General features: G+C 37.6%; 1 protein-coding gene across 3 annotated transcripts in view; it reads left to right on the top strand.

Moving 5' to 3' along the window:
• The window catches only part of POU2F1 (POU class 2 homeobox 1), a 233826-nt gene that overhangs the window by 183401 nt on the left and 24757 nt on the right, over positions 1–25668 (top strand). For all 3 annotated transcript variants that reach the window (XM_072648743.1, XM_072648741.1, XM_072648742.1), the window contains exons 8-12: positions 7917–8011; positions 10264–10437; positions 14888–15029; positions 19589–19734; positions 22662–22841. In XM_072648743.1, the coding sequence (XP_072504844.1) occupies positions 7917–8011; positions 10264–10437; positions 14888–15029; positions 19589–19734; positions 22662–22841 (737 nt within the window). The remainder of the gene's footprint in view (positions 1–7916; positions 8012–10263; positions 10438–14887; positions 15030–19588; positions 19735–22661; positions 22842–25668) is intronic.

Here is a 25668-nt window from a genome sequence, read left to right as displayed (position 1 = left end):
TCTGCCTTTTTGTTAGACTTCTAAAGGAAGGAGTAGTTAGGTGGGGCAAGGGATAGCAGAAAGACTTTTAATTTACTAGATCTCAGTAGAGGCCTCACATCCATTTGGTCTCCATATCTGATTGTTTTTTCTTGAAAATGTGACTTAGATTCATGCCTTCTTTCTCTTCCGACTGCTACTGTCCTAAGTCAGGTGACCTCAGATGTGGATCATTACACTTCATTCACAGGCAGCTTTTCTCTGCCCCTATTTCCCAGACCCTGACTCCCTTCAGCCTGCCCAGCTGTGTCCAATTAATCTTCATAAACCATTTCTTCCTTGTTTGAGAACCTATAGTCATTCCTCATTACCTAAACTCCCTTAATTTTAAGCCCCTCTGTAATCTTTAACCCATACCTCAGACCTTGAACATAGTCACCGATGAGAGTACTTGTTCTGTAGATGAGTAGATGAAAGGAAAGAAGGAAGAGAGAGGGTATGAGGGAAGGAAGGAAGAAAGAAAGTTAACAAAGAAAGAAGGAAGGAAAGAAAAAGGGAACGAGACAAGGACAGGATCTCTTCATAGCTTAGTAAGTGGTTTAATAATGATAAACATCTCTGAGCTTAACTAGTCTGGGTTATCAAATGACATTTGAGTCTCTGTTTTCTCATTTATAAAATGAGGATAATACTTGCATTACCTACTTCATAGAGTTGTGAACAAAGTGCTTTATAAACCTAAAATGTTCACATAAAGGTGACCTCTCATTTAGTTAATGCCCAAATGTAGCCAATTTGAGATGAAAAATAATTGAGAACAATATTATTATGACTCTAGTAATTTTAAAAATTAAATATTTACTTGTAATAGTAAATAACTTCTGCAAACGTTTTATGTTAATTACTAAAATGCTTGAACCAAACACGGTTTAATGAAAAAAATGAGATAACTAGGAGGCTTTTGTGGAGCCTCTTATGTAATAGTTATTCAGTAAGTATTTATAGGTGTTCAATAAATGTGCTGCATAAATGATGCCTCCTAAGGGTTGGGGAAAATTAGTGGTGAGAAGAAATTTGGGGTGAGGTGTTCTGTGCTCCATGTCAGCTGCCCAGAGCAGTTTAGTTGCTATGTGGCATGAGTTTGAGAAGGAGATCAAATCTATTCTAGATAGTTGGAGATTTATAAATTGAGAGTTGGAAGGGACCTAGAGTCTAGTGCCTTCATTCTAAAAGATGAGGAAGTTCATCCCTAGATTGATTAAGCAACCTGCCTTTTGTCCATTTTTCTTTTTGTCCATCTTTCTTGACCTCTCTCCAGCATTTGAAAATTCCACCACCATCTTCTTCTGGTTCTCCTCTCTGGGTTTTAATAACATTGTTCTCTTCTATTTCTCCTCTTACCCTGTTTATATCAGTCCTCAGTGGACTTGGACAGGTCAACCTCCATGTTCCAACCCCATTCTGTGACTGTTCCAGCAGGCCTTATTATCACTGTTATGCATATGAGTCTATAACCAGTGCATATGTCTTTCCTGAGTCAAGTCTTATGTTTCTAACTGCTTGCTAGACATCTCCACCTTGGTGTTTCATAAACTTCTCGAACTCAACATGTCCAGATCTCATTATCTTTCCCTCTAAACACAGCCCTCCTCCTAATTTCCCTGTTTTTGTTACAAGCACCCTCATCTTTCTAGTCACCCAGGAATGCAACCTCAGACTCTTTACTCCTCACCTACCACCACCATATCAAACTAACTGTCAAGTTCCATAGCTTCCACCTACACAATCTCCTTTGTATTTCCACTCAGTCACCAAGTCTTGTCATTTTTATCTCCATCTCTCCTCTTCTCTCCACTCACAAGGCCAAGACCCTAATTCACACTCTTCTCTCAGCCTCCTAATTGGTATTCCTGGCTGCTGCGTCTCCTTTCTCCAGTCCACCCTCCACCTTGAAAGGGTCTTAGAGATCATCAAGTCCAATCCCTTCATTTTAGAAATGAAGAAACTGAGGCTTAGAGTGGTGGTTAAGTGACTTGCCCAGGATCACACAGCTAATAAATATCTGGAATTATATTTGACCCTATCTCTCTGACTTTGAGTTTAGCAATCTGTCCATCAGGGCCATGCTGCCTCCTACAGGTGCCTTTCCTAAATCCCCACATTGCAAAAGTTATTTTGTATTTATTTGTTTTTTCCTCTACAGATGAATGTAATCTTTAGGGGCCCATCTGCTTTATACTTGTCTCTATCTCCTCCACACTACCTGGCACCTATGAGGCATTTAATGAATATTTGTTGACTTGAATTTCCCAAGTAGTTGGTAGCAAAGCTCAGGTTTGACCCCGAGTTTTCTAATTTGAGATGTAGCATCTTATTCTGTGTCACACTGAATCTGGAGGAAAAGTCAGCGTACAACTACTTGATCACTGGCAAGGGATAGCCATAAAAAATATGTTTATAACTCAAAGTTTTTGTCGTTCAGTTTTTTCAATCATAGCCAACCTTTGACCCCTATTTGTGGTCTTCTTGGCAAAGTTGCTAAAGTGGTTTGCCATTTCCTTTTCCAGCTTATTTTACAGATGAAGAAACTGAGGCACACAGTGTAAAGTTGACTTGCCCAGGGTCATACAGCTAGCAAGTGTCAGATTTAAACACAGGAAAATGAGTCTTCCTGCCTCCAGAGCTGGCACTTGATTCACTGTATCACTTCGCTGCCTCATAATTCAAAGTATCTGATTTTTTTCCCTGCCTTGCTGATTGGCCATTTTGAAAATGTCTTTGGTGTTCAGAAACAATAGATATGAACAGTTCAGTTTCTTGCAGTGATAATCGAATACTTACTGTGGTTAAACTAGAAAAATGGTTAAGATCCAAGTGATATCTGCCTTTATATCACCAACCAATTGAAAAGGTATAACTTTAACTTTCCTGGATTCAGAATCTCATTTTATGAATAGTAAAAGGAAAAGTTTAAATTGAGATGATTAGAGTAGAGAGCTTTGTGGGTTTTTGTCTGCTTGCAGGCTCCTTTGGATGCTCCTAGGTTCTTTAAGGTTTTTTTAGGAGAATTAAATCAGACTATTTAGTTGATAATCAGTGCTTAATATCATTCAAGAAAGCATCGTAGTAACATCTCACAAAAAGAAGTAAATCTTTTCCTGTAGTTAAAAAACAAATTGGAAGACAATCATATTTCATTTGTGTAACTATTGGAAGGTCATACTCACTAGGTTAGCTATCCTAAATTAAATTGTGTAAGATTATTGAGCTATGTAACAGAATAACCCTATGGAAATACCCATATTTTTAAAATGTTCGTAGGCATATTAGTAATTATGATGAATTCAAACAACACCAAATTAATAACTTGAGTAGGTTCTCTTTTACGTTATTAAGGTGGACCTCTCAGAAAAACAGTGATCACAGGCAGTATTTTCATACTGCATCAAGGTATAGAAATTACTTTTCATACATTTTCTGTACAAATCGTTTGTCAGCTAAGAGTAGCCTTGTGTTCTTGTCTTCTAGGTATTTGCCTGTTTTTGGTTTTTTGGGGGGTTTTTGCTCTTTAATTTGACCTACACAGAAGTCCTCTGATACCTCATTATGGTTTGGAGGAAACTTGTATTCTTAAAGGCGTGTTAGTCAACAAGCTCGCAGATTCTGTCATGCTGGGAAGGTTCTTTGAGTACAGTCTTGGTGACAGACTGTCGTACTTCTGAGCCCCAGAAGAGTCAAGACTAGAAAGACTTATCACCAGTCAGTTGGCTGCTAGCTGTTGAGTTGTTTGGTTATGTCAACCCATGAAGCAAAGGAAAACACCAAATGAAGCTCAGTCTTTGGCAGTTCCTTTCATCTTCTGCAAGGAGAGTAACAGAAAAGGAGGCAGAGGATGAGAAGAATCATAGTTTTTAGACTAGGTATACACATCATCTTAACTGTTGGTAATTTAAATATGAACTGATTGTCCAAGACCCAGTGAATGGACATATAATGGGAGGAACTAAATCATGTCAATATTGACAATTCCCCTATAAGTTAAACCAGAAGTTAGAAGTGGAAGACTGGCTCATCAGACTCTCCTTGGAGAGGCATATAAAAACTGGAAGAGTTGGCTTTATTATGCATCCAAAAGCAACAAGGGACATCATTTCATGGAACCCTCAGTTACCTTGCCTTATAGTATTTGCATACAGGAATCAGAAGACCATAAGAATGATTACAGTTAATGTTCCATTTGTTACATAGGATAAAGAAGTAAGAAAAATTCTGCAATGAATTCAATAACCTACTCCTCATCCAAGTTCAATCAATATAATTCTTATTCTCTGAAATCATGGTAAAGATGGACATGGGGAAAAACAACAAATTTGGTTCTGAATCAAAAAACAAAACAGGCCAAGGACTTACAGACTACAGAGAAGCCTTACAAACACACACAGTCTCTCTCTCTCTCTCTCTCTCTCTCTCTCTCTCTCTCTCTCTCTCAGTAAAATTGTCAATGCCAGAACAAACCAGAACTAGAATCAGAAATTTTAGAACCAATGAGGGTTTACTGAGTTCGCCAGCAAGGGAGCCCCACCTACACAAGCAGAGATTTCTTGAAGGAGCAAAAGGACAAAGCTTGTATAGGTTTTAGTTTAGATAGGAGGTGTATTGGGTATGGAATACCTGAGAATTGGACAGGACTTGTTCCTGGGGGCTTTCAGGGTAGGAATAGGGGATATGGTTTTCCTTGACTGGACAGGGCCTGTTGCTAGGAATTAAAACCCTGCCCTGATAATCTGGTTTTTTTTGTTTTTCAGCAGAAAGGAAGGCCATAGATAGCTTTAAGGGCTGCAGTACAAACAGTGTCGGACAAAATAGAGAAATTTCAGACAAAATTGAGTTGCTTTAGTTTTCTCAACTATGTATGTGTGTATAAAATGTAATATGTGCACATATATATGTGTGTATATGTGTCTGTAAATACACATATGTGTATATCCACATATATAGCGTATATGTATGTATATAAATGCTGTGTATATATTCTTTACATAAACTCTTTAAAATTTCTTTAAATAAATGTTTATTGTGTCTGTGTATATGTGTGTGTATGTGTGTATAAATTCTCTCCTCAGAAAGTCATATGGTACTAGACATTATAAGCACCAAACAATGTAACAAACATAACAAAAAATTAAACTGGCTATATTTTGAGACAGAAGCAACTGATTACCGGTATGAGAATTATTGCTGAATTGGCTGGCTGTTGTAAATTGTCAAATAATTAACTTATTGGAGAAAGATAAAAATCCAGCACTAAATTAGAAAAGAAAAAGACTAAAAGTGAGAAAAAGATATATGTCATCATGACAGTTTCAACTCGACCTATTTAAATAAGCTTTAAGAAAAATTAGAAATGGATAAAGGGTATATGACAGATTATGGAAATTTAGTGAACATAAAGCAGTTGTCAACAGAAGAAGGTGAAAGAGCTTAGAAACTACTTCACCCAATAAACACTTAATCTCTTTGCCAGACAGAAGGCTATAGCAACCAAATTCAACACCAGTTTAATGTATCAACACATTTGTAAAGTCTTACAAAGGTCTTAAGATTGTGAGCAAATATTAGTCTAGATCTATATAGCAAATTATTTTCCACTAACGCTGGGAAAAAAATATTTTCCTTTTTTTTCTGGTTTATTTTCTTCTTTCCAGTTTTATCCATAAGTGCTCTTAAGATCATCTGGTCTCACACTGGGTCTCATGCCAAGCTTTCTGCAAACAAATTTTTCCTTCTGTTGTCTTGTTATTTTATAAAATAATGCTTCCCATAATCTTCCACTGTAACACACATCAAGACTAAAAACACAACTTGGGTACAAATTCAGCTTGAATTCCTAGAAGAGATAAAGCAAGAGTTGTTGGGGTTTTTTTTAAAAGTTTAAATTGATACATCAATAAAATGAGAGTGTTAAAGGGAAAAAAGGGAAAAGAAATGAGGACATGAAAGAATGAATTGGAAAGGGAATATACAGCTTGGCACAAAGAGGTATAAATCCTTGTTTTATGGAACTTCATTGAGAAATGAGAAGGTGCCTGAAAGTAGGAAGGAGAGCAAAGGAACAGGAAGGGAATGTGTAATGTGCACAGGTCAAAGCAAGGGCTAGCCATGAGGGGAAAATGACCCTACAGTCTCTTAAGAAGAGAAGAGAGTGGATGAGGAAAAGGAGGGATACTGAAAGAGACCTTGCTTTGATGGTGGGAGAGGGTTCTACTGAAAACCCAGTTACTCTGTGAGACAACAAGAATATTAAGACTAAGTCAAAAGACTGAAAAAAAAAATAGAGGAAAAAATAAGGTATTTCATAGCACAAACAGCTGTCCTGGAAAACTGATCAAGAAATACAAAACAATTAAGAATTGTTAGACTACCTGAATGCCATAAGCCAGAAAAAAAGAACCTAAACATTATATTTCAAGAAATCAAAAAAAAAACCAAACCTCCCCACATCTTTTAGAACCAGCGGACAAGGTAGAGATAGAAAGAATCCACTTTATATTTTCTAAAAGAAACCCCAACTTGTAGGACCATTATAGACATGAATCAGAGCTTCTCAAAGAAAAAATACTGTAAGCAGCCAGAAAGAAAATTTCCAAGATCACACAAGATTTAGCAGCCATCATCGTAAGAAGTGGAGAGCTTGGAATACTATATTCTAGAAAACAAAGAATGTATGGGCTTATAGCCAAGAATAATTTACCCAGAAAAACCATGTATAATTGGGGGGGGGGGGGGCGGAATTGACCTTTAATGAGTTAGAGCTTTACCAAGCATATCTCAAGAGTGCTGGAAATGATAAGACCAGAGCTCCTTGGAAAGTTTGAATTTTAAGCACAAGAGTTAAGAAGAATATTAAAAAAAGTAAACAAATAAGCATTCATAAGGGATTAAACAAGAATAAACTACCACACCAGGGGGATGATACCTTTGTCCTTTCTGAACTCTTCTCATCATCAGGGGTCATAGAGGGAATCTAATTAGAAAGGGTCTGGGAGAAGTTGTGTTATTATGTCTTGATGATCTTAAGAGGAGAATGGAAAGAGAAAAGACTGAGGGGGGTGGAGAGGATATGGAAAGAAAGGTTAAGGAACATAATCTCAAATGACCAGGGTGCAAAAGTAGATATCTATGCAAATAGGAGGGAGTAAGAGGACACTTGAACCTCCCTCTCTTCTGAACTGGTCAAAGGAAGGAAAGATACACATATAGAAAGTTGTACATACAATACAATATGTTTTACTCAACAAGGAAATGGAAAGATTAGGGAGAATTAGAGGTACAATAGATTAAGGGGTGGATTGGTCCATCTCTTATATTAGGATGTAGCTCTTTGAAGTGGCAGAGAATGGAATATGAGGGAGTGCACATAAATTTGAGAATTACTGATAAGTTATGGTATATAAATACGGGAGTACTATTTTGGTGTAATGAAAGGTTTTTCCTGAGCTCCAGCTGCCTGTAGAACACTTTCCTGAGTTCATGACATGGTAGCTATGTAGACTAATAGTATTTTCTGTACTTTGAACTTGGAAATGTACTTAAAATTTTATAATCCATGGTGCCTTTTTCCCCCAGCATCAAACCTGTATTTCTGGACTGGCCTGATTTAGGCCTTGTTCACAATATCATCTGTCAATTAGTATAACACTGAATTACTGAATTCCTTCTAAAAAATAAGCTTAAAAAGATAATTGTTTTCTTATGGTTCTCCTACTATGATTTATTGCACAAATAACATTTAATTTGATTGAACCTTGGGTGAATTGTTAGACCAAGAATTTAAAACAATAATGTTACAAAAAAATGGAATGAAAGATTGTTTTCCCACCTGCCAATGTTCAATACCAGCCTTAATGTTTCAGGAACAAAACTTTTACATTTTACAGGCCTCTTACAAGCGCAGAACCTTTTAACACAACTACCTCAGCAAAGCCAAGCCAACCTCCTGCAGTCTCAGCCAAGCATCACCCTCACCTCACAGGTCAGTTTTCTTTCACAACTATTACTTTCCCTAATTATTTTGTCTTATCAGATTATTGGACTCGGTTGGTTATTGTTGGGTTTGTGTAATGATGTAGGAAAATGAAGTATTACTTTTAAAGTTAATCCTAAAAGTTCTAAGAATCCAAGGAAAATATGTGTAACACCTATCAGCCTATAAAGGAATGTTGACAAGTTGTTATGGACCATGAAAATCTTCAAAGAATTGCTGGCGTGTTTTTTTTTCTTGTTCAGAAAAGGGAATTATGCTTTGATTTTTGGCATCACACCTCAAAGGTTTATAAAGCACTTTATACCTATTAGCTTATGTGAGCCTCACAACCACCCTGTGAGGTACTGAAATAGGATACATGTTTTGTGCAGAGACAATGCAAATCAGGAGAAGGGGGCTGAAAGAGATGTTATAACTCCATTGGTCACACAGCAAGTCGGAATCAGCAGAATTCAGACCCTGAATTTTGTCAGTTATGCCATTAATGAGACTTCTAGTTGAGAGTCATAACCTTTAAAGAAAGCTTTTTTAAAAAAATTAAAAATGTTTGCACCATACACAGATCTAAGTCTTAACTGTTTATTTTAATAGATGGGCCATGGGAGAAAATATTATTGAGTTAGACCTAGCCATTTCCTCTGTACTGAGGAGTAATAAATATCTTAATAACTGATTTAACCACAAAAGGAGAAAGAGATAGTAATGGGAGTAAGCATTTATATAGAGCCTACTGTGTGCCAATGGCTATGCTAAGCACTTTACTATTCCATCTGATCCTCATAACAACCCTGAGAGACTAGTGCTGTGATTTATCCTCATTTTACAATTAAAGAAGCTGAGGTAGTCAGAGGTGAAGTGACTTGCCTAGGTTTGAACAGCTGGTAAGTGTCTAAGGTCAAATTTGAATTCAGGTCTTCCTGACTCCAGATCCAGCACTGTATGCACTATGGTACCCCACAGCATTTCATAAGAAAACTTTTGGGGACCGTGCACTTTTCTTCTACAGACATCAATCCTCAATTCCCCACCATTGTGAACATAGGTTATTTTGAGAGAAGCAACTCGTGAACTCTGTTACACCAAGAAAATGTAAACTAAAAAGCATACATGCTATTGGCAGTGGGGATTACAAATTTAATCAGAAAACTTATATCACAGTTGATGCCCATCACTGGCCTTGGTCCTTTGTTGGAAGTCTATATTCTGCCACCCTTTCCCTCCACCTCAGCTTTAGTCACTCTCTATCAGCTTGTTATCATAGAAGGACTGACCTAGGAATCAAGAGCCCTACTTTCTAGTTAACTAGCTTCATGTTTAAACAGTCTTATAAAGTTCTTTTACCTCTGAGCCTGTTTCTCCCTTTATTGTATGTAAAACAAAGTTGTTGAATTCGGTTATCTCAGCAGGCCCTTCAGCTCTGATCTGGATACAGAAACTGTCATCCTCCTATAAGAGAGTACCATTGGCCAGACTGTGCACAGTCCCAACAGGGTTTAAAAATTTGAGGGATGTGAATCCTGCTTGTTAAATATCACTGCACCATTTCTAGGTCAGGATAACACATAGTAATAACTATGAACTTATCCTGCTTCAATGAAGAAAACACAGTTTAGGCTCCCTTGTACTTTGACATTTTGTCTCAAAAAGCTCCTTTGACTACATCTGGAGAAATAGTTTATCTCCTATCACTGTTCTGTTCTGCGCTCTCTTTGCAACATGGAAACATGGAGTGAAAAGTGGAAATGATCCTCTGTTACAGGTCTCCATTTCATCTTCTCCAAAACTCAGGCCAGGCATCAACCCTAAGCAACAAAGACCCAGTATACCTTTTGATAATGTGCTAGGAACCATGTCACTTTAGTCCCAGAAGTTTTAGAGTGAAGGTGGACAAGACCTCGAAAGTGAGGCTGACCACTTTGGGCAACTCTGTCTTACTTAAATCCAAAATATATACACACACGAGTCAGACATCACCCCTTCACTCCCCTCTTTGAAAACAAAGAACAATATACATTATCTCATTTGATGTAAGAATAAGATTAACAGGAAAGCAAAGCACTGGAATCCATATATTTAAACACTTGAGAACTGGCAGTTATTGCCACTAGGATCTGGATCTGAATCTCCAAGAATATTGACATTACTAAAGTAAGTAGTTTCTTTCATCATTGTGTGATAGTAAACTTGAAGGTCTCTTTCTGTCTGTCTTTGTGTTTCTTCTTCTATGCCTTGTTTAACAGCCAGCAACCCCAACACGCACAATAGCAGCAACCCCAATTCAGACACTCCCACAGAGCCAGTCAACACCAAAGCGAATTGATACGCCCAGCTTTGAGGAGCCCAGTGACCTTGAGGAACTTGAGCAGTTTGCCAAGACTTTCAAACAAAGACGGATCAAACTTGGATTCACTCAGGTATAATAGTGAAACATCTGTTCTTAGTATCTTCTCCCTTACATTCTTGCCTTTTAGATGTTTAAATAACTTCAACTTTTTTTTTTAAGAACTCTGTTTTCAGCTCTGGTACATCATTGATTTTAAATGACACCATCTTTCTCAATTTTGTCTGTATTTTCTAGCTGAAGTTAAAAGACTAAAATACTTAAGACTGCCACCAAAACTATAGTTGCTGGAAATAAATATAATTATCCCAATATGTTGTTTTTAAAAGGTTGTAATGAATGGTGACAGAGCTACAGAAGTGTTCTAAAAGTTTTGCTATTTGAGGTTCATCTCCTTGGAGACCATTACATTATGTACAAGATTAGGATATTGGTGATTTCAGGTATCCTTTTAGAAGACCAGAAAGGGAAAAACTTTCAAAATTGGGTAGAAACTTCTTTCCCCTCAGGGCTTTGGGGGTAGTTTGGGAAGGAATAGAAATGCCCAAATTTCAGTCACATTATCAGATAAAACTAAGATTAAATTGGGTTATAAATGAATGATATTAAGCAATCAAAATTTAATACATTTTTTCTTCAAATATTATATAGGAGTCTTAAAAGGAAATCTATTAAGTAAAACAGGGAGCCTGTTTCTCTATTTCCAGTGCCAAAACTAACTTGTATACTTTGATTTGGACCCTGAAAAGAAATGAACTAAATTCATGTGAAATACTATAGGATTCTCTTATTAAAAGAAAAAAAGAATGAAAAGGAAATGAATTTGTTATGCATCAAATAATCACAAAAGACTTGTTATTTTATCATTAAAGGATTCAATTTTCTGAAGTTGGAGCCTCCACTTAAATGTCATCCAGACTGTTTTTAAAGTAGAATGCTGTACCAGCAGCTTCTCAGGAGAAAAACATCCAGGATTGACAGCACGTCATGGGATATCAAAGATAGGGTCCTCAAGAGTAGAATATATATGTATATATTTTAAAGTTACTTTGATTGAGTCAGATAGAGGTGGGCAAAGTAGTCTTTTTTTTTAAACAAGCTAACCACATTGGTGACAAAAATTTAGTGAAATTATGAAGTTGGGATTTTAGAAAATAAGTGATCTGACTGAAAAGTCAATTCATAGTTCAGAAAGATTATAATACACCTCTCTAGACAACTTGATTTATTTTTAGGACATTTTAGTGATTTGAGAGCTTGCTGTAAGTGATTAAGCTCTTAAATTAAGAACCTAGGAGATGATCCTAATAAGTGAAGCTCCCTTTAATTGTCATACCTATAAGGAGAATGTTTTACATTTTGAAGAGTTACCAACTATTTATTGCACTGGATTACACATTTCTTAAGTGTTACACAAAGATTGAAAGAATTAAGTTCACTTAAAATAGCGTTTAACTTTCAATCAGAGTAGAATTTGACCTAGAATCTTGGTGGCAATGGTTGGCTTTTCTTTTACTTTCCATGTAAAGGAGTTTTCCCTACCGTCATGGTTTGCTTTGCGTGTTTTTGCCTATTTTAAAAAACCAAGTTTTTTAAGTACCCACATATACATAGCTGCAAAGGACAATATATCTACGTTAAGTATTAATACTCAGGCCTTACTTACATCCAGAGAAGAAAGCACAGTTGGCAAAAGATGAGAAAATCAACCTCAGCTTTTGGTTACACAGTTACACACTTCAATTTTAGATAATCCAAGGTGTTTTTGTGTGTTCACTTTTCTTTATTTTACTTAAAATTCACTAAAGAAAAATTAAGTATGTATATTATCCATTTGATCAAAGAATATTTTCATTTTCTGAGTAAATACACATATAATTAGTTTCAATGGTAGTCATTATCTAAATAACATTAAGATTTATTATGACTTCATTATCAACATTGTATAATAAGACTGCTTTCTCTATTATAACACTTCTATTTTGTGGAACATTAAATATTCCCTAAACTCAGTCTTTTTGTTCTTTTTTATGTTTTTTCCAAAAATTACCAGACATCTCATGTAATTCAGGTTATGCATGAACCACCTATGTGAAGCAATTTGTGAGAAAGGATTTAAGCTAGTTGTGAGTTATAGAAACATTAAAATAACAGTAAAGTAAACTGATAAAAATGTGCCATGATTGTTTATATTTTAGTTTTCTAAAGTGTTATCTCACAAGTAGATGTAGCATCTATTTTTAAAAATAGAGCTATAAAAACTCTGATTAACCAGATGTATTCCTTATCAGAACTTTAGTTAGGTTATCATATAGCTTTAGTCACAATTATTCCACTGACTTGCATGCATTTTGATAGGTGTTTTACTTGTCTCTTGTCAAAATTGTTATTTTCAAACATCATGAAAGAATATTGTGAAGATTTTTGAAATAGTGCTTGCAAAGTACTTAGAGATGTGTTGCAGCTAAAATATTATCAGAACCTTTTATTAAGCATCTAATTGGCATGCCAGTCAATGTGCTAAAAGATTTACGAAACCTGATCTTTGCCATCTAAAGTTGTCTTAGATATACATGTACATAAAGCAATCAATAAATAGTCAGTTGCCAATTGCAATGTTTATTTGGGACCAGATAACATAAATATTTGAATCTGGCTGTCACGCAAGCTTTTTTTTTTTTAAATCTTGTAGCTTCAATATTGTCCGTCTCTAACGTTTTATTAGAATTAACAGCAAGTAGAGAAAAGAAATCATTTCCGTTTTCTCTTCTTCCCTCTAAGTATTCCCCTCCCATCTCCCCAACTATAAATGTTAATAAACAATGTAATGTCTAAAGGATAGCAAGTAGGCAAGAACAAGCAAGGTCTAAGGTCTAAGAACTCAAAAAATTAAATCTTTTATCCCTATTATTTGGGAACTGATAATACTAATAGAGAGTTCATTTTATTATACTTTGTATGAGAAATATGGCTGCTTTCTGCAGTGCTAGCTTTGTGATGAGTCACTTAAATGCTCTGAGTCTTAGTTGTATCCAGTGTTTAAATTTATTTTACTTTTTTCCCTATTCACAAGGGATATAGAGCCACAGTACATAAAATTCAGACCTTAAGATCTGTCTGTAAGCTTATGGATAGATCTTTTATAATACATTCGGGATACTGTTGTCAAAAGGTTAGCAAGTTTACTAGTTCTGTGAAAGTTATAACTAAATGGGTCAAAACTCTCTACTGTGAGCTCTTGAATATATTCTTTTAATGGTCAAAGAAGTGATCTCTTCAATTATATGCTTTTAGGAATCAACTTTGAAATCCAGACTTTCACTGTTGCGAGCAATAATATACAGGAAAAAAGAGAATAATAATCTGCCTCTGGAGGCAGCATCGCAGAGCTGTAGATTTGGATAGCATCAGGTCCTGCCTCTATCACTAACCTCATTTGTGACCTCATTGTCCTTTATTTCTTTATCTGTAAGATGAAGCATTTGGAATAGGTGATCTCTAAGATCCCTTTTTGTTCCAGTATTCCGTTAGACTACAGGGAGGGATTTATATTGGAAATTTGATTAGGATAAAAATACCTAAAATGATCCTGAAACTTACATTTTTAATCAGTCTGAGAACAAAATAAATTACACAGTACTGTAAATTAGCTGCCCTAGTTGCATCAGTGAAAGCCAACAGTAAGTTTGAATAAATGGAATGCTTTTTAGATAGCCAGGTAAAAAATGTTTAAAATCACAGTTAAAGTACTGATAGGGTGACAAATAAATTCCAAAAAAGGAGTAGATGTGGTGGTTCACACCTGTAATCCTTGCTACTGAAGGAGGCTGAGCTGCATAGATTTATTGAGCTAAAGCTGATTGAGTGCCTTTGTTAAGTCTTTCACCATGGTGGTGAGCTCCCAGGACCACAGAGTTACCAGGCTACCTAAGGATGAAAGGAACCAGCCCAAGTTGGAAACTGAGTAGGTCAAAGCTTCTGAGCTAATAAGCAGTGGGATAGCCACCATCCTTCCAGCCTTGGCAAGATAGGGAAACCCAATCTAGAAAGAAAGACAGGGAGAGAAAAAAGGATAGAATCAAGAAATATAGATATTAAAATATAACCATTCTAATATAATGGGTGGTTTGGTGAGTTTTTTGTTTTGTTTTATGTGCAGGTAAGCTACATATTGGGATTTTATTGAAGAAAACACACCATGAATTTCTAATTGACTTCATTTGTTAACCAGTCAAGTAGAATGCTTTTTTATGTAGAGCAAATGTAGGAGAGAACCCTCAGTGTTAAGGATATAACATTAGTAAGCTTAATTTTTTTCTTTTTCCCTTCCTCTACTCACTCACACACTCTCTCTCTCTCTCTCTCTCTCTCTCTCTCTCTCTCTCTCTCTCTCTCTCTCTCTCTCTCTCTCTCTCTCTCCCCCTCCTTCCTCTCCGTCCCCCTCTCCCTCCTCTCTCTTTTTCTCTGTATTTCTCCACCCCTGCTCCTACATCCCATCCATTTTGCTCTATCTCGTTGTGCAGGGTGATGTTGGGCTCGCTATGGGCAAACTCTATGGAAATGACTTCAGCCAAACTACCATCTCTCGCTTTGAAGCCTTGAACCTCAGCTTTAAGAACATGTGCAAGTTAAAGCCACTTCTAGAGAAGTGGCTCAATGATGCAGGTGGGTGACTGTATCACAAAGGGGAATTGCCATTGGGTGCTGTTGAATTGTAATTCTGTATGTTGTTCATTGCATTGATGGTTCATTGAATTACAGAACATTCAAGCACCATAATCCAGGGAGAAGAGATGTAAATTGTGAATACCTCGATTGAGGAGCTGTTTTCTTTTACTGTACTGCAACTGCTTTGGATTTTCTATAAGAGCTTTGCTTGTTGGACTTGGGATACATATTGCTTTCTGAGCCTGGACTTAGGGGTATACACTACCTCTGTTGAGTGGAAGGAGACCATAAAGAAAGCATCTACTTTTAAACTTTCAGACAGACAGAACAAATAACTTTCTTAATAGATTTTAATGAATATAAGCATTGCTCATTTTATTTCAACCTTGAGTCCCATGATCTGTGATTTCATGGTGTGGGAACTTCTACCACTGGCACTGATTGCACCCTGTTCCTAACCTAAACCTAATGGCTTAGAGAACTTAAATGACTCACCCCTGGTCACCCAGCTAGTCAGGATCAGTCAGGGTTCAAACCCAGTTCTTTCTCACCTCAAGTCCAGCAGGCTGTCCACTACACCATGACATTACCTTTACTCAGTAAAAATATCCTCACATATTTCATCATTTGGTATATAAATGTTCCATGGAGACTTCTGGCAATGCATGTGGGTGAACTTACTACCTCCCAAAGTAGCCCAGCCCATTGTGCTTTTAGCCACTTGTAGTTGTTAGGAAGATTTTCCTTTGATCGAGTCAAAATATAGATTCTGTATAGCATCTACCTGTTGGTTTTAGACTTATCCTTTCAGGCCAAGAAAAATAATTCTAATCTTTTGGCTAGATTATAGCCATTCAGATAATTATTAACAATTAGAACTAGCATTATAACACCATCCTTGCACACTTAAGTCTTCTTCTGCCTTGGTACCCCGAATTCCCATCTTACAATTTCATATTTCTTTATCACCCTCTTCTAGATACCCTCAAGTTTGTCAGTGTCCTTCCAAAAATGTGATGGCTGGAAGTGACCACCTATCTCCGGATGTGATGTGACCAGAGACCAGTACAATGATCAGCACTGTGCTCATGTTAATTCAGCCTCACCCATGTCATAGTGTTGACTCATTGAATAGAAGAGCACACTGATACTGCTCAATCTTTTTTTAAAAGTTTGTTATAAACTTAATTACCATCATCACCTCAGTCTTTTCACATAAATTGTTGTTTGTCAAGTGCTACTCCAGAATTGTTTGTCATTTGATTTTAAGTGAAGACCTGAGTTTCGTACTTATTCCTTTTAAATTTTGTTTATGAGATATGGTTCATCATTCTAGCTTATCAGAATCTTTGTAAACCTTAAACACTATATAAATAGGAGTTATGGTTAGTTTGTGATCCTGGTTCTTTCATCCAGCTTGTTAGCTATGCCACCTTCATTTCATTTTTAGATTTAATAATCTTTCCAGAACCAAGAATAGATCCCTGAGGTATCCATGAAAGGCTCCCTCCACGTTGACACCCACCCATCAATAGCTGTTTTGGGGCTAAACTACTGGAACTACTCTGTGCTCATCCATCTCTCCATCTTGTCTACGAGGATGTCATGAAAGACTTTGCCAGATGCCTTGTTGATACCAAGTATCATGTCTGTAACATTCTCATGATCTAGAAGTCTAGTAACCCTCTCCAAAAAAACAAGTGAATCAATAAACATTTATTAAACTCCTGTGTTCCAGACACAAAGGACATAGATACCATGAGAGGAAAATTGCCTGAGACTTAAAGCAAGCTGGGGCTCCCATGTAAGGGAGCCTAGCATCCACACATGATAGGAGGCCTGAGCAAGGACCCCGGAGCAAGAGACAGAACATCCTGTGCAGGGCACAGTGAGGAGAACTAATGAGAAAAGAGCCAAAAAAATTGGTTTTCCCTATTCCAAGGTGATAGAGGTCTGCCAAAGTCAAACACAGGAGTTTATCTATTATCTGAGAGGCAACAGGATCCAGTAAAGCTTCTTAACAAGGAGAAACGTGTTCCCACCTGAACTTTAGATTGAATTGAAGTGGGGAGACATAGCATTGCGAGACTGTTTCAGTACTCTAGGTAAGAGATGAGGAGAGGCTCCATTAGGATCTTAGCCTTGTGAGAGGAGAGAAGTAGATGAGTGAAGGAGAAAGCACCTACAAGACTTGATAACTTATTGGATATGCAGAATAAGGTAGTGCTGAGGATGACTGAAGTTGGGAACCTGGGTGACTGGAAGAATAACAGTGCTCTCCTTCTGCTGAGGTAGGGAAGTTAGGAGGTGAGAGGTTTGAGTAAAAACAGGAGGAGTTGTATTTTGGACTTAGTTTGAGATGCCTAGGAGTCATCCAGGTAGTGATGACCAGCAGGCATTTGTAGATCTGGTCCTTGAGTTAAGAAGTGAGGCCTAGAGAGGTAGATTTGGGGGAGTCATTTGCATAGGTATGTTCCTTAGTAAGCAAGATTATGGTATGAGAAAAGGAGAGGGCCCAGGACAAAGCCCCATGTCACACAGGTCATAATCCTTCAGAGGAAGCTGAGACGCCTCAGTTCAGCAGGTAGAAACAGAACCAGGAAAGAACAGTGTCACAGACACCTAGGGAGGTAGGGAGAGCAGGGAGTAGGTGGCCAAGCAGAGATCACAAAGAAAGAACATTGAGAAAAGGAAGTGAAATTAGTCTGGCTTAAGTTCCTTGATGAGCCCATACTTGCTAATAGTGAGTACCGCTTTCCCTTCTGAGTGATCTCAAACTTTCCGTTTAAAATATTCTAGAATTTTGTCACAAATGGATCTGAAGTTCACCAGTTTATAGTCTGAAGGGCAGAAGGAGAGGTAATAAGCATTTATAGTGTGACTGCTATGTGCCAGATATTGTACACTTTGCACTTTGTACAGATATTGCCTCATTTGATCCTCCCAGCAACCCTGTGAGGTCGGTGGTACATTGTCCCCATTTATATAGTTGAGAAAACTGAGCCAGAGGTCAAGTGACTTGCTCAGGGTCACACAGCTGGTAAGTATCTGAGGTCAGATTTGAACTCAGGTTTTCCTGACTCCAGGCTGAGCGCCTTATCCAGTGCATCACTAGTTGCCTCTAACATATTGACCTTTTCCTTTTTGAAAATCAGGACATTGCCCTTCTCTGAGTGTGTGACATTTTTCCTAAGTTGCCATGACTTCTTTTCCAAAATCTCTGATGGCGGTTTAGCAGTCACATCTACAAATTAGGCTACATAGTTTGTCTTGGCCCACTGGACTTCACGGAGGCAAGTTAGGGTCTGTGTCACTGTCACCTCACTTATCTGTGGCTTCAGTTCTGGGGTGCTTTTGTTTGATAATTCCCAGTCTGAAGAGGAAACATCCCACCCATCTGAGCTTGAGGCTCTCTGGTCTTCCTTCTGCCCTCACCGTCATTCCCCAGAAAGCTCTTTTTGTTGGTCTTAGCATTTGTCCCACACCCCAGGTTATCCTGCTTGTATTCTTTCAGGACCTGAATTGGTTCATGAGTCCCTGTGCAGCCCTATTGGTCTATTTAGACCATTCTTCCTTTTCATCATTTGAATCAGTTGCAGTTGTGTTTCTTTTTTATTGATTTTTTTTTTTAGAACAGAATTCTTATTTTACATGATTTTGTCATAAATGAGCCCTTCTTGATTACCTGAATTGGGGGACAGAACATTAGAACCACAGAAATTCTCTGTGCTCTTTGCTCTTCTGAGCCCTTGAAAGAGAACACGTAGTGACAGGATAGGAGGAGGTCAAGCTGAGGAAAGGCTGGACGGGGCAGGTTTTTGTTCTTCCAAAAGGAAAGCAAATAAAAATAAACAGTGCTAATGATGAATTAAGAATATGATAGTATATCAGTCAGGTAGTGGTCCCCAATATAAGGTCCCTTTGTAGTTTGCAAAGTATTTTATATACATTATTTCATTTGACTCTTAACAAATATTTGGTAGGTTCTATAGTTATTCCCTGTTGTACATGTGAGAAAACTCTGGCTCAAAATGGTCAAGGAACTTGCTCATGATCACAGAGCACGCAGAAAGCAAGGATAGAAATGGGAGCATGGGTCTTTCTTGACCCGAAGTCCAGCCTTCTCCAGAATGCTACTTCCTTAATGCATTCAGTAAGGTCCATCCAGAAAGGACAGACAGTGAGCATGCTGAGCATTCAGGAAGCCTTCAGAGATAGCAAAGGAGGAAGAAGAGAGCCCACCTGGGAAAGTCTTTAAATGTCAAGGATGATTGAGAATTAATTGTTCTGAGTGCTTTCCTTCTCCACCTAGTTCCTATGGACGAAATGTGAAAGCCTGATTTGTCGCCTCTGTTCACAGAATTCTATTAGAATGTAGTGCCCAACTCAAGTGAACAGTTTCCATTCTAGAAGTGGATTTTCAAGATTTGTCCTGTTTTAATTCAGTCGAGGATACTTGACTGTCTTTCCATATGCTTTTTACATTTTCTTCCTAATAAGTACCAAGAGCTTAAGATATTGAGCTAAGCCAGTTGCGACCCTTTGTTTTCTTACAGAGAACCTCTCATCTGATTCAGCACTCTCTAGCTCAAGTGCCCTGAATTCTCCAGAGCAGGGGTTCGAGGGTTTGAACCGCAGGAGGAAGAAACGCACCAGCATAGAGACCAACATTCGTGTGGCCTTAGAGAAGAGTTTCCTGGAGGTTGGTTTTTTGCTTTGCAGGCAAGCAGATGCATCTGAATGTTAGTCCCAGAAATCATCTATTTATTCAGGAGTGAATTTTGAGCCTCTCCTTTGTACAAAACACTGTGTTTGGGGATGTGGACATAAGCAGATAAATCAGACATCTTCCCCAGTCTCAGGGGGATGCTCATGATGGGGTGGAGAAGACAAGCTGGCAGAGAACTGTAGTTTTTGAAATCACCATGTGTTTAAGTTCCGTGATCACAGATACAAAGTGCTCTGGGAGCCAGAGGAATGAGAGAGAACAGCTAGTTGAAGACATCAGGGAAGGCTTTGTGGAGGCAATAACATTTGAGTTAGGCCTTGGAGATCGGTAGGTTTTCAGTAGGTGGGGAGATGCGGATTACGATAGGGGGATGACAGCATTCAGCGTGAAGGGACCAGCATGCACAATGATGTAGAAGCAAGAAACGTTTTGGTATATTTGAGGAGCAGTGACAAGTCCAGTTTGCCTGGAACAAATGATGGTAGGGGAGTTCTCTGCCCTCTCCCATCTTCTTTTACTTAAAGCAGATAAGCTGGCTTCCTACTTTACTGAAAAGATTAAAGATGTGAGCTACCTTTGCCCCTCCTTATTCCTCCCACCTGTTTTCTTCTCTTTCTCTGTGAAGTTTTTCCTTCCTATTTCTTCTGAGACCTTTCTTGACTAATCATCACCTTTTCCTCATACTTCTGCAAGCTTTCCTGTGTGTGAACTACTTCCCACCTTTCTATTAAAATGTTAAGGTCTCCTTTAGAAGAAAAAAAAAGCTTTCTTGCTTCTTCTACCCCATCTATCTACCATCTGCCAAGATGGGATGCCATCTTGTTTCCTCACCTTCACTGCTTACACTGATTGAAGAAGTTGTCTACCCCAGATGCTGTTCTGGTGCTCCTTGCTCCTTTATTATCAGGTTTCAGCCTCCATCATTATATCAGAACGACTTTCTTGTTTTGGTTGTGTTTTTTTTGAAGGGGGGGAGGGCAAGGTAGTTGAGGTTAAGTGACTTGCCCAAGGTTACCCAACTAGTACTTGTCAAGTGTCTGAGGCTGGATTTGAACTCAGGTCCTCTTGACTTCAGGGCTAGTACTCTATCCATCACACCACCTACCTGTCCCAGAACTACTTTCTGATATTGCCATTGTCCTCCCAAGCATTGAGTCCAAAGGCCTTCTTCCCCAGATAACTTTACCTTTTGCTGCTTTTGATATGGTAGATGACTACCTCCTACTGGACATTTTCTCCTTCCTTAATTTCAGAGAGACACTCTCCTCACTGTTCCTTCTCCATCTCCTTTTTTGGCTCATTTTTCTGTTCCTGACATATTAATGTGGCTTTTTCTCCTCAGCCCTTTTCTCTTTCTTAACTGTCTTTCCCTTAGCAATCTTATTCACTCCCTTGACTTCATATACTACTACATAGAAGATACATAAATCTGTACCTCAATTCTCCTACAGTGCACACTTGTACTAGCAACTCAAATTCATTAAATCCTAATCCACACTAAGCCTTCTTCAGATTTACCACTGTCCACCCATTCTGCCTTGCTCACAGTCTTAGAATTACTTTTTGCTCTAACCTCTTCATCATCACTCATATGCAGTCAAATTCCAAGTCCTTTCAATTTTACCTATAAACCATCTCCAAGTCATTTCTCCTCTTCTCTATTTCATTGCTGCTCTCCTAGGACAAGTACCCTAATACTTTCTACCTACACTATTGTAATAGTTGTTTTAATAGATCTTCTCATTTCCTGTCTCTCCCCTTTCCAATACATCCTTTCAGAATAATTTTCATTTCAAATAGATCTGATCTTACCACTTTTCTGCTCAGTACTCTATTGCTTCCTGAGTAAAATTCTGTCTGTTTTGGGCTAACATTCAAGGCCCTCCACAGTTTGTCATACCATCCTACTCTTGCAGGCTTATCCACATATTCAATACTGTAGTCAAATAAGTCTATTCTTTCTCTAGAGGGCACCATCTATATCCTTCTGCCTCTCTGTCTTTACTCTTGCTGTAAATATCTATGCCCTGAATAGCCTTCCATTCCATCAGTGAGTTAGAACGGTATCTACCCCAACCACATGAAGACTTCCTCTGGCAGAATGGGCAAATAAGAACAATTTTTTCCTATGGCCTTGACTTTTGTCCTGCCTCTGGATTTCATTGACTTGGGAAGAGAGACTGAGGCTGACAACTTGGTGCAACTCTGCCTCACTTAAATCCAATTTACCCACAAGTCAAGACATCATTGTCATTCAAGATGAATAACAATCCCTTCCCCAGGCCTCATGAATTACTGCACTTCCTTTGAAACCTAATTCAAATGCCAATTCTTCCATGAAGCCCTCACTGAACCAACACACACAAGTCCATAATGATCTTCTTCTTTGGACTTCATGTAGCAACTCCCTGATGACTTTCTAATTCATTGTTATATATTGTTAACTGTGTCTTTCCTAAACTATATTTATTCCAGTGCACACACAGTGTTCTACATTTAATGTCTAAGAAGTTTATACTTAATTTATTCAGTAAGGAGCCTTTAAATGAAGTTTTTGGCAGGCTGATGATATGACCAGAGCTGTAATTTCAACACTATTTTCACCTTTTTTTATTTTTATGGCTCCATTATAATCTTCATATATATCTTCTTTTAGAACATAGGAATAAAAGTTTGGAATATGATGAATTTAATTATACAAATATTGGAGGTGTCTTTTAGTTTCTAGTTTGTTATTTTTAATTTCACACCTATATAAGATAATGTATACTTTATTTAAGAAGGAGAAAAGTATTAATTGTATAGTCTTAGTCCTTTGCTCTCCTTTTTGTTCGTTAAATATTTTCATGCCTTGCAATTTAAAAAGTCGTTTCCTTCTTTTCCAAAATTCTTCATTTAAGAATCAAAAGCCTACCTCGGAAGAAATCACCATGATTGCTGATCAACTGAAAATGGAAAAGGAGGTGATCCGTGTTTGGTTTTGTAATCGCCGCCAGAAGGAGAAAAGGATTAATCCACCTGGTAGTGGTGGGACCAGCAGCTCACCTATAAAAGCAATTTTTCCCAGTCCAACCTCACTGGTAAGAATCAAGAAAAGGATACTACACACCCTTGTTGCACTAGTAAGCCTTAAACTTCTAAATGTCAGTTAAGTTTTTTTACTGTTACCATTTGTATATCATTCATCATTTAAGTGGTACCAGGCTGATATACTTACATCTGCAACTGCTGCTAAATATCAAGGAGCAGATCACATATTTTACATATTATTCTGACATTTCTAATTTAAAAAGTAAATCACTTTCCTCCTTCCCCTTTTTATTATTAGTTCCACTGTGCTCTTCATTTTAATCATTTGATCATCTGGATTAAGAAGTTAATTTTTTGTGTGATTCCATAAGTTCTCTCACAAACCATTGCTAGTTCTTAGTTGTGTTGGGTAAAAGATCTGCTTTTCAAATGAACAAGAAATGCAAACTCTTCATTTTTACTCATTTCTTAAACTAACATCTACATTGCATCATAGAGGATAAGAAATATGCATATGTATATTTTATGTTTTTGAAAGATGCCATGCATGGGCCATCGCATAATGATTCTGTGGCCACTGTGCTAAGTACCTCAGAAACACTGGCACTTGAGAGTAATAAGAATGTCAGGAGAGACTGTGACCCTCAGCTGGTCCTTTCCTTTTTTAAAAGTACATCCTAAATTCAGCACACTCACTCCAAAGCTGCCTCTCCGCTAGACTTCCTGCCATTCTTTTCCTTTTTTTTTAATATATAATTTATTTTTTAGCTCTCAACATTCACTTCCACAAGAATTTGAATTCAAAATTTTCCTTCCTTCTTTCCCCACCCCCCATCCCAGGACAGCATGCACCCCATCCATCCCTTCCTCCAGTCTGTCCTCCCTTCTGTTACCCACCCTTCTTCCATCCCTCTTCCCCTCTATTTTCCTGTAGGGCAAAATAGATTTCTATGCTCCTTTGCCTGTATATCTTAATTTTCAGTTGCATGCTAAAACAATTTTTAACATTCATTATTAAAGCTTTGAGTTCCATATTTTCCCCCTCCCTCCCCACCCACCCTCATTGAGATAACAAGCAATTCAATATAGATCGTACATGTGTAACAATGCAAAGCGCTTCCATAGTAGTTATGTTGTAAAAGACTAACCAATTGCCCTCTGTCCTATCCTGCCCTCCATTTATTCCATTCTCTCCCTTGACCTGTCCTCCCACAATAGTGTTTGCTTTTGATTATCCCTTTCCCCAATTTGCTATCCCTTCTATTATCTTCCCTCTCCTATCCCCTTCCCCCTTGCCTTCCTGCAGGGTAAAATAGATTTCCATATCCAATTGAGGGTGTGTTATTCCCTCCTTAAGCCAAATCCTATGAGAGTAAGGCTCAATTATTTCTTTTCCTCTCCCCACTCTTCCCCTCCATTGTAAAAGCTCTTTCTTCCCTCTTATATGTGAGGTGATTTGCTACTTTCTACCTCTTGTTTTCTCTTACTCCTGGTACATTCCATTCAACAGTAAATTTTATTTTTTAGGTATTCTTCATATTCAGCTCACTCTGTGCCCTCTATGTATGCATGTGGATATATGTATGTGTGTGTATACACATATATATGTATATATGCATACACACATAAGGTGTATATGTACATACATGCATACTCTTACACATCTACATATATATACTTGTGTGTGTGTGCGTGTGTGTGTGTTCCCTCTAACTACCGTAATACTGAATAAGGTCTCATGAGTTACAAATAACATGTTTCCATGTAGAAATGTAAGTAGTTCAATTTTAATGAGTTCCATAAGGCTTCTCTTTCCTGTTTATCTTTTCATGTTTCTCTTAATTCTTATATTAGAGAGTCAAATTTTCTATTCAGCTCTGGTCTTTTCAACAAGAATGCTTAGAAGTCCTCTATTTCATTGAACTTCCATTTTTTACCCTGAAGTATTAAACTCAGTTTTGCTGGGTAGGTGATTTTGGGTTTTAATCCTGTCTCCTTTGACCTCTGAGATATCTTATTCCAAGCCCTTTGATCCCTTAGTGTAGAAGCTGCTAAATCCTATGTTATCCTGATTGTGTTTCCACAATACTTGAATTCTTTCTTTCTAGCTGCTTATAATATTTTCTCATGGACCTGGGAACTCTGGAGTTTGGCTACAATATTCCTAGGAATTTTCCTTTGGGGATCTCTTTCAGGAGGTGATCAATAAATTATTTCCATTTCTATTTTGCCCTCTGATTGTAGAATATCAGGGCAGTTTTCCTTGATAACTTCTTGGAAGGTGATGACTAGGCTGTTTTTTTGATCATGGTTTTCAAAGACCAATAATTTTTAAATTATCTCTCCTGGATCTGTTTTCCAGGTCAGTTGTTTTTCCAATGAGATATTTCTCATTGTCTTCTATTTCTTCATTCTTTTGATTTTATTTTATAATTTCTTGGTTTCTCATAAAGTGATTAGCTTCCATCTGCTTCATTCTATTATTTTAAAGAACCATTTTTTTTCAGTGAGCTTTTGGACCTCCTTTTCCATTTGACTAATTCTTCTTTTTAAAGCATTCTTCTCCTCATTGGCTTTTTGGATCTTTTTTGCCATTTGGGTTACTCTCTATTTAAAGGTGTTATTTTCTTCAGCATTTTTTTGCTGAACATTTCAGCAAACTGTTGACTCGCTTTTCATGACTTCCTTGCATCTCTCTCATTTCTTTTCCCAATTTTTCCTTCACCTCTCTTAACTGATTTTCAGAATCCTTTTTGAGCTCTTCCATGGCCTGAGACCATTGACTATTTTTTTTGGAGGTTTTGAATGCAGAAGCCTTGACGTTTATATCTTCATCTGATGGTATGCTTTGTTCTTCCTCATCTGAAAGGATGGAAG

This window comes from Notamacropus eugenii, chromosome 2 (assembly GCF_028372415.1).
Source record: "Notamacropus eugenii isolate mMacEug1 chromosome 2, mMacEug1.pri_v2, whole genome shotgun sequence".
In the NCBI taxonomy this organism is placed as follows: domain Eukaryota; kingdom Metazoa; phylum Chordata; class Mammalia; order Diprotodontia; family Macropodidae; genus Notamacropus; species Notamacropus eugenii.
The sequence above is the reverse complement of the archived record's forward strand: the minus strand, read 5'-3'. Positions and strand labels throughout refer to the sequence as shown.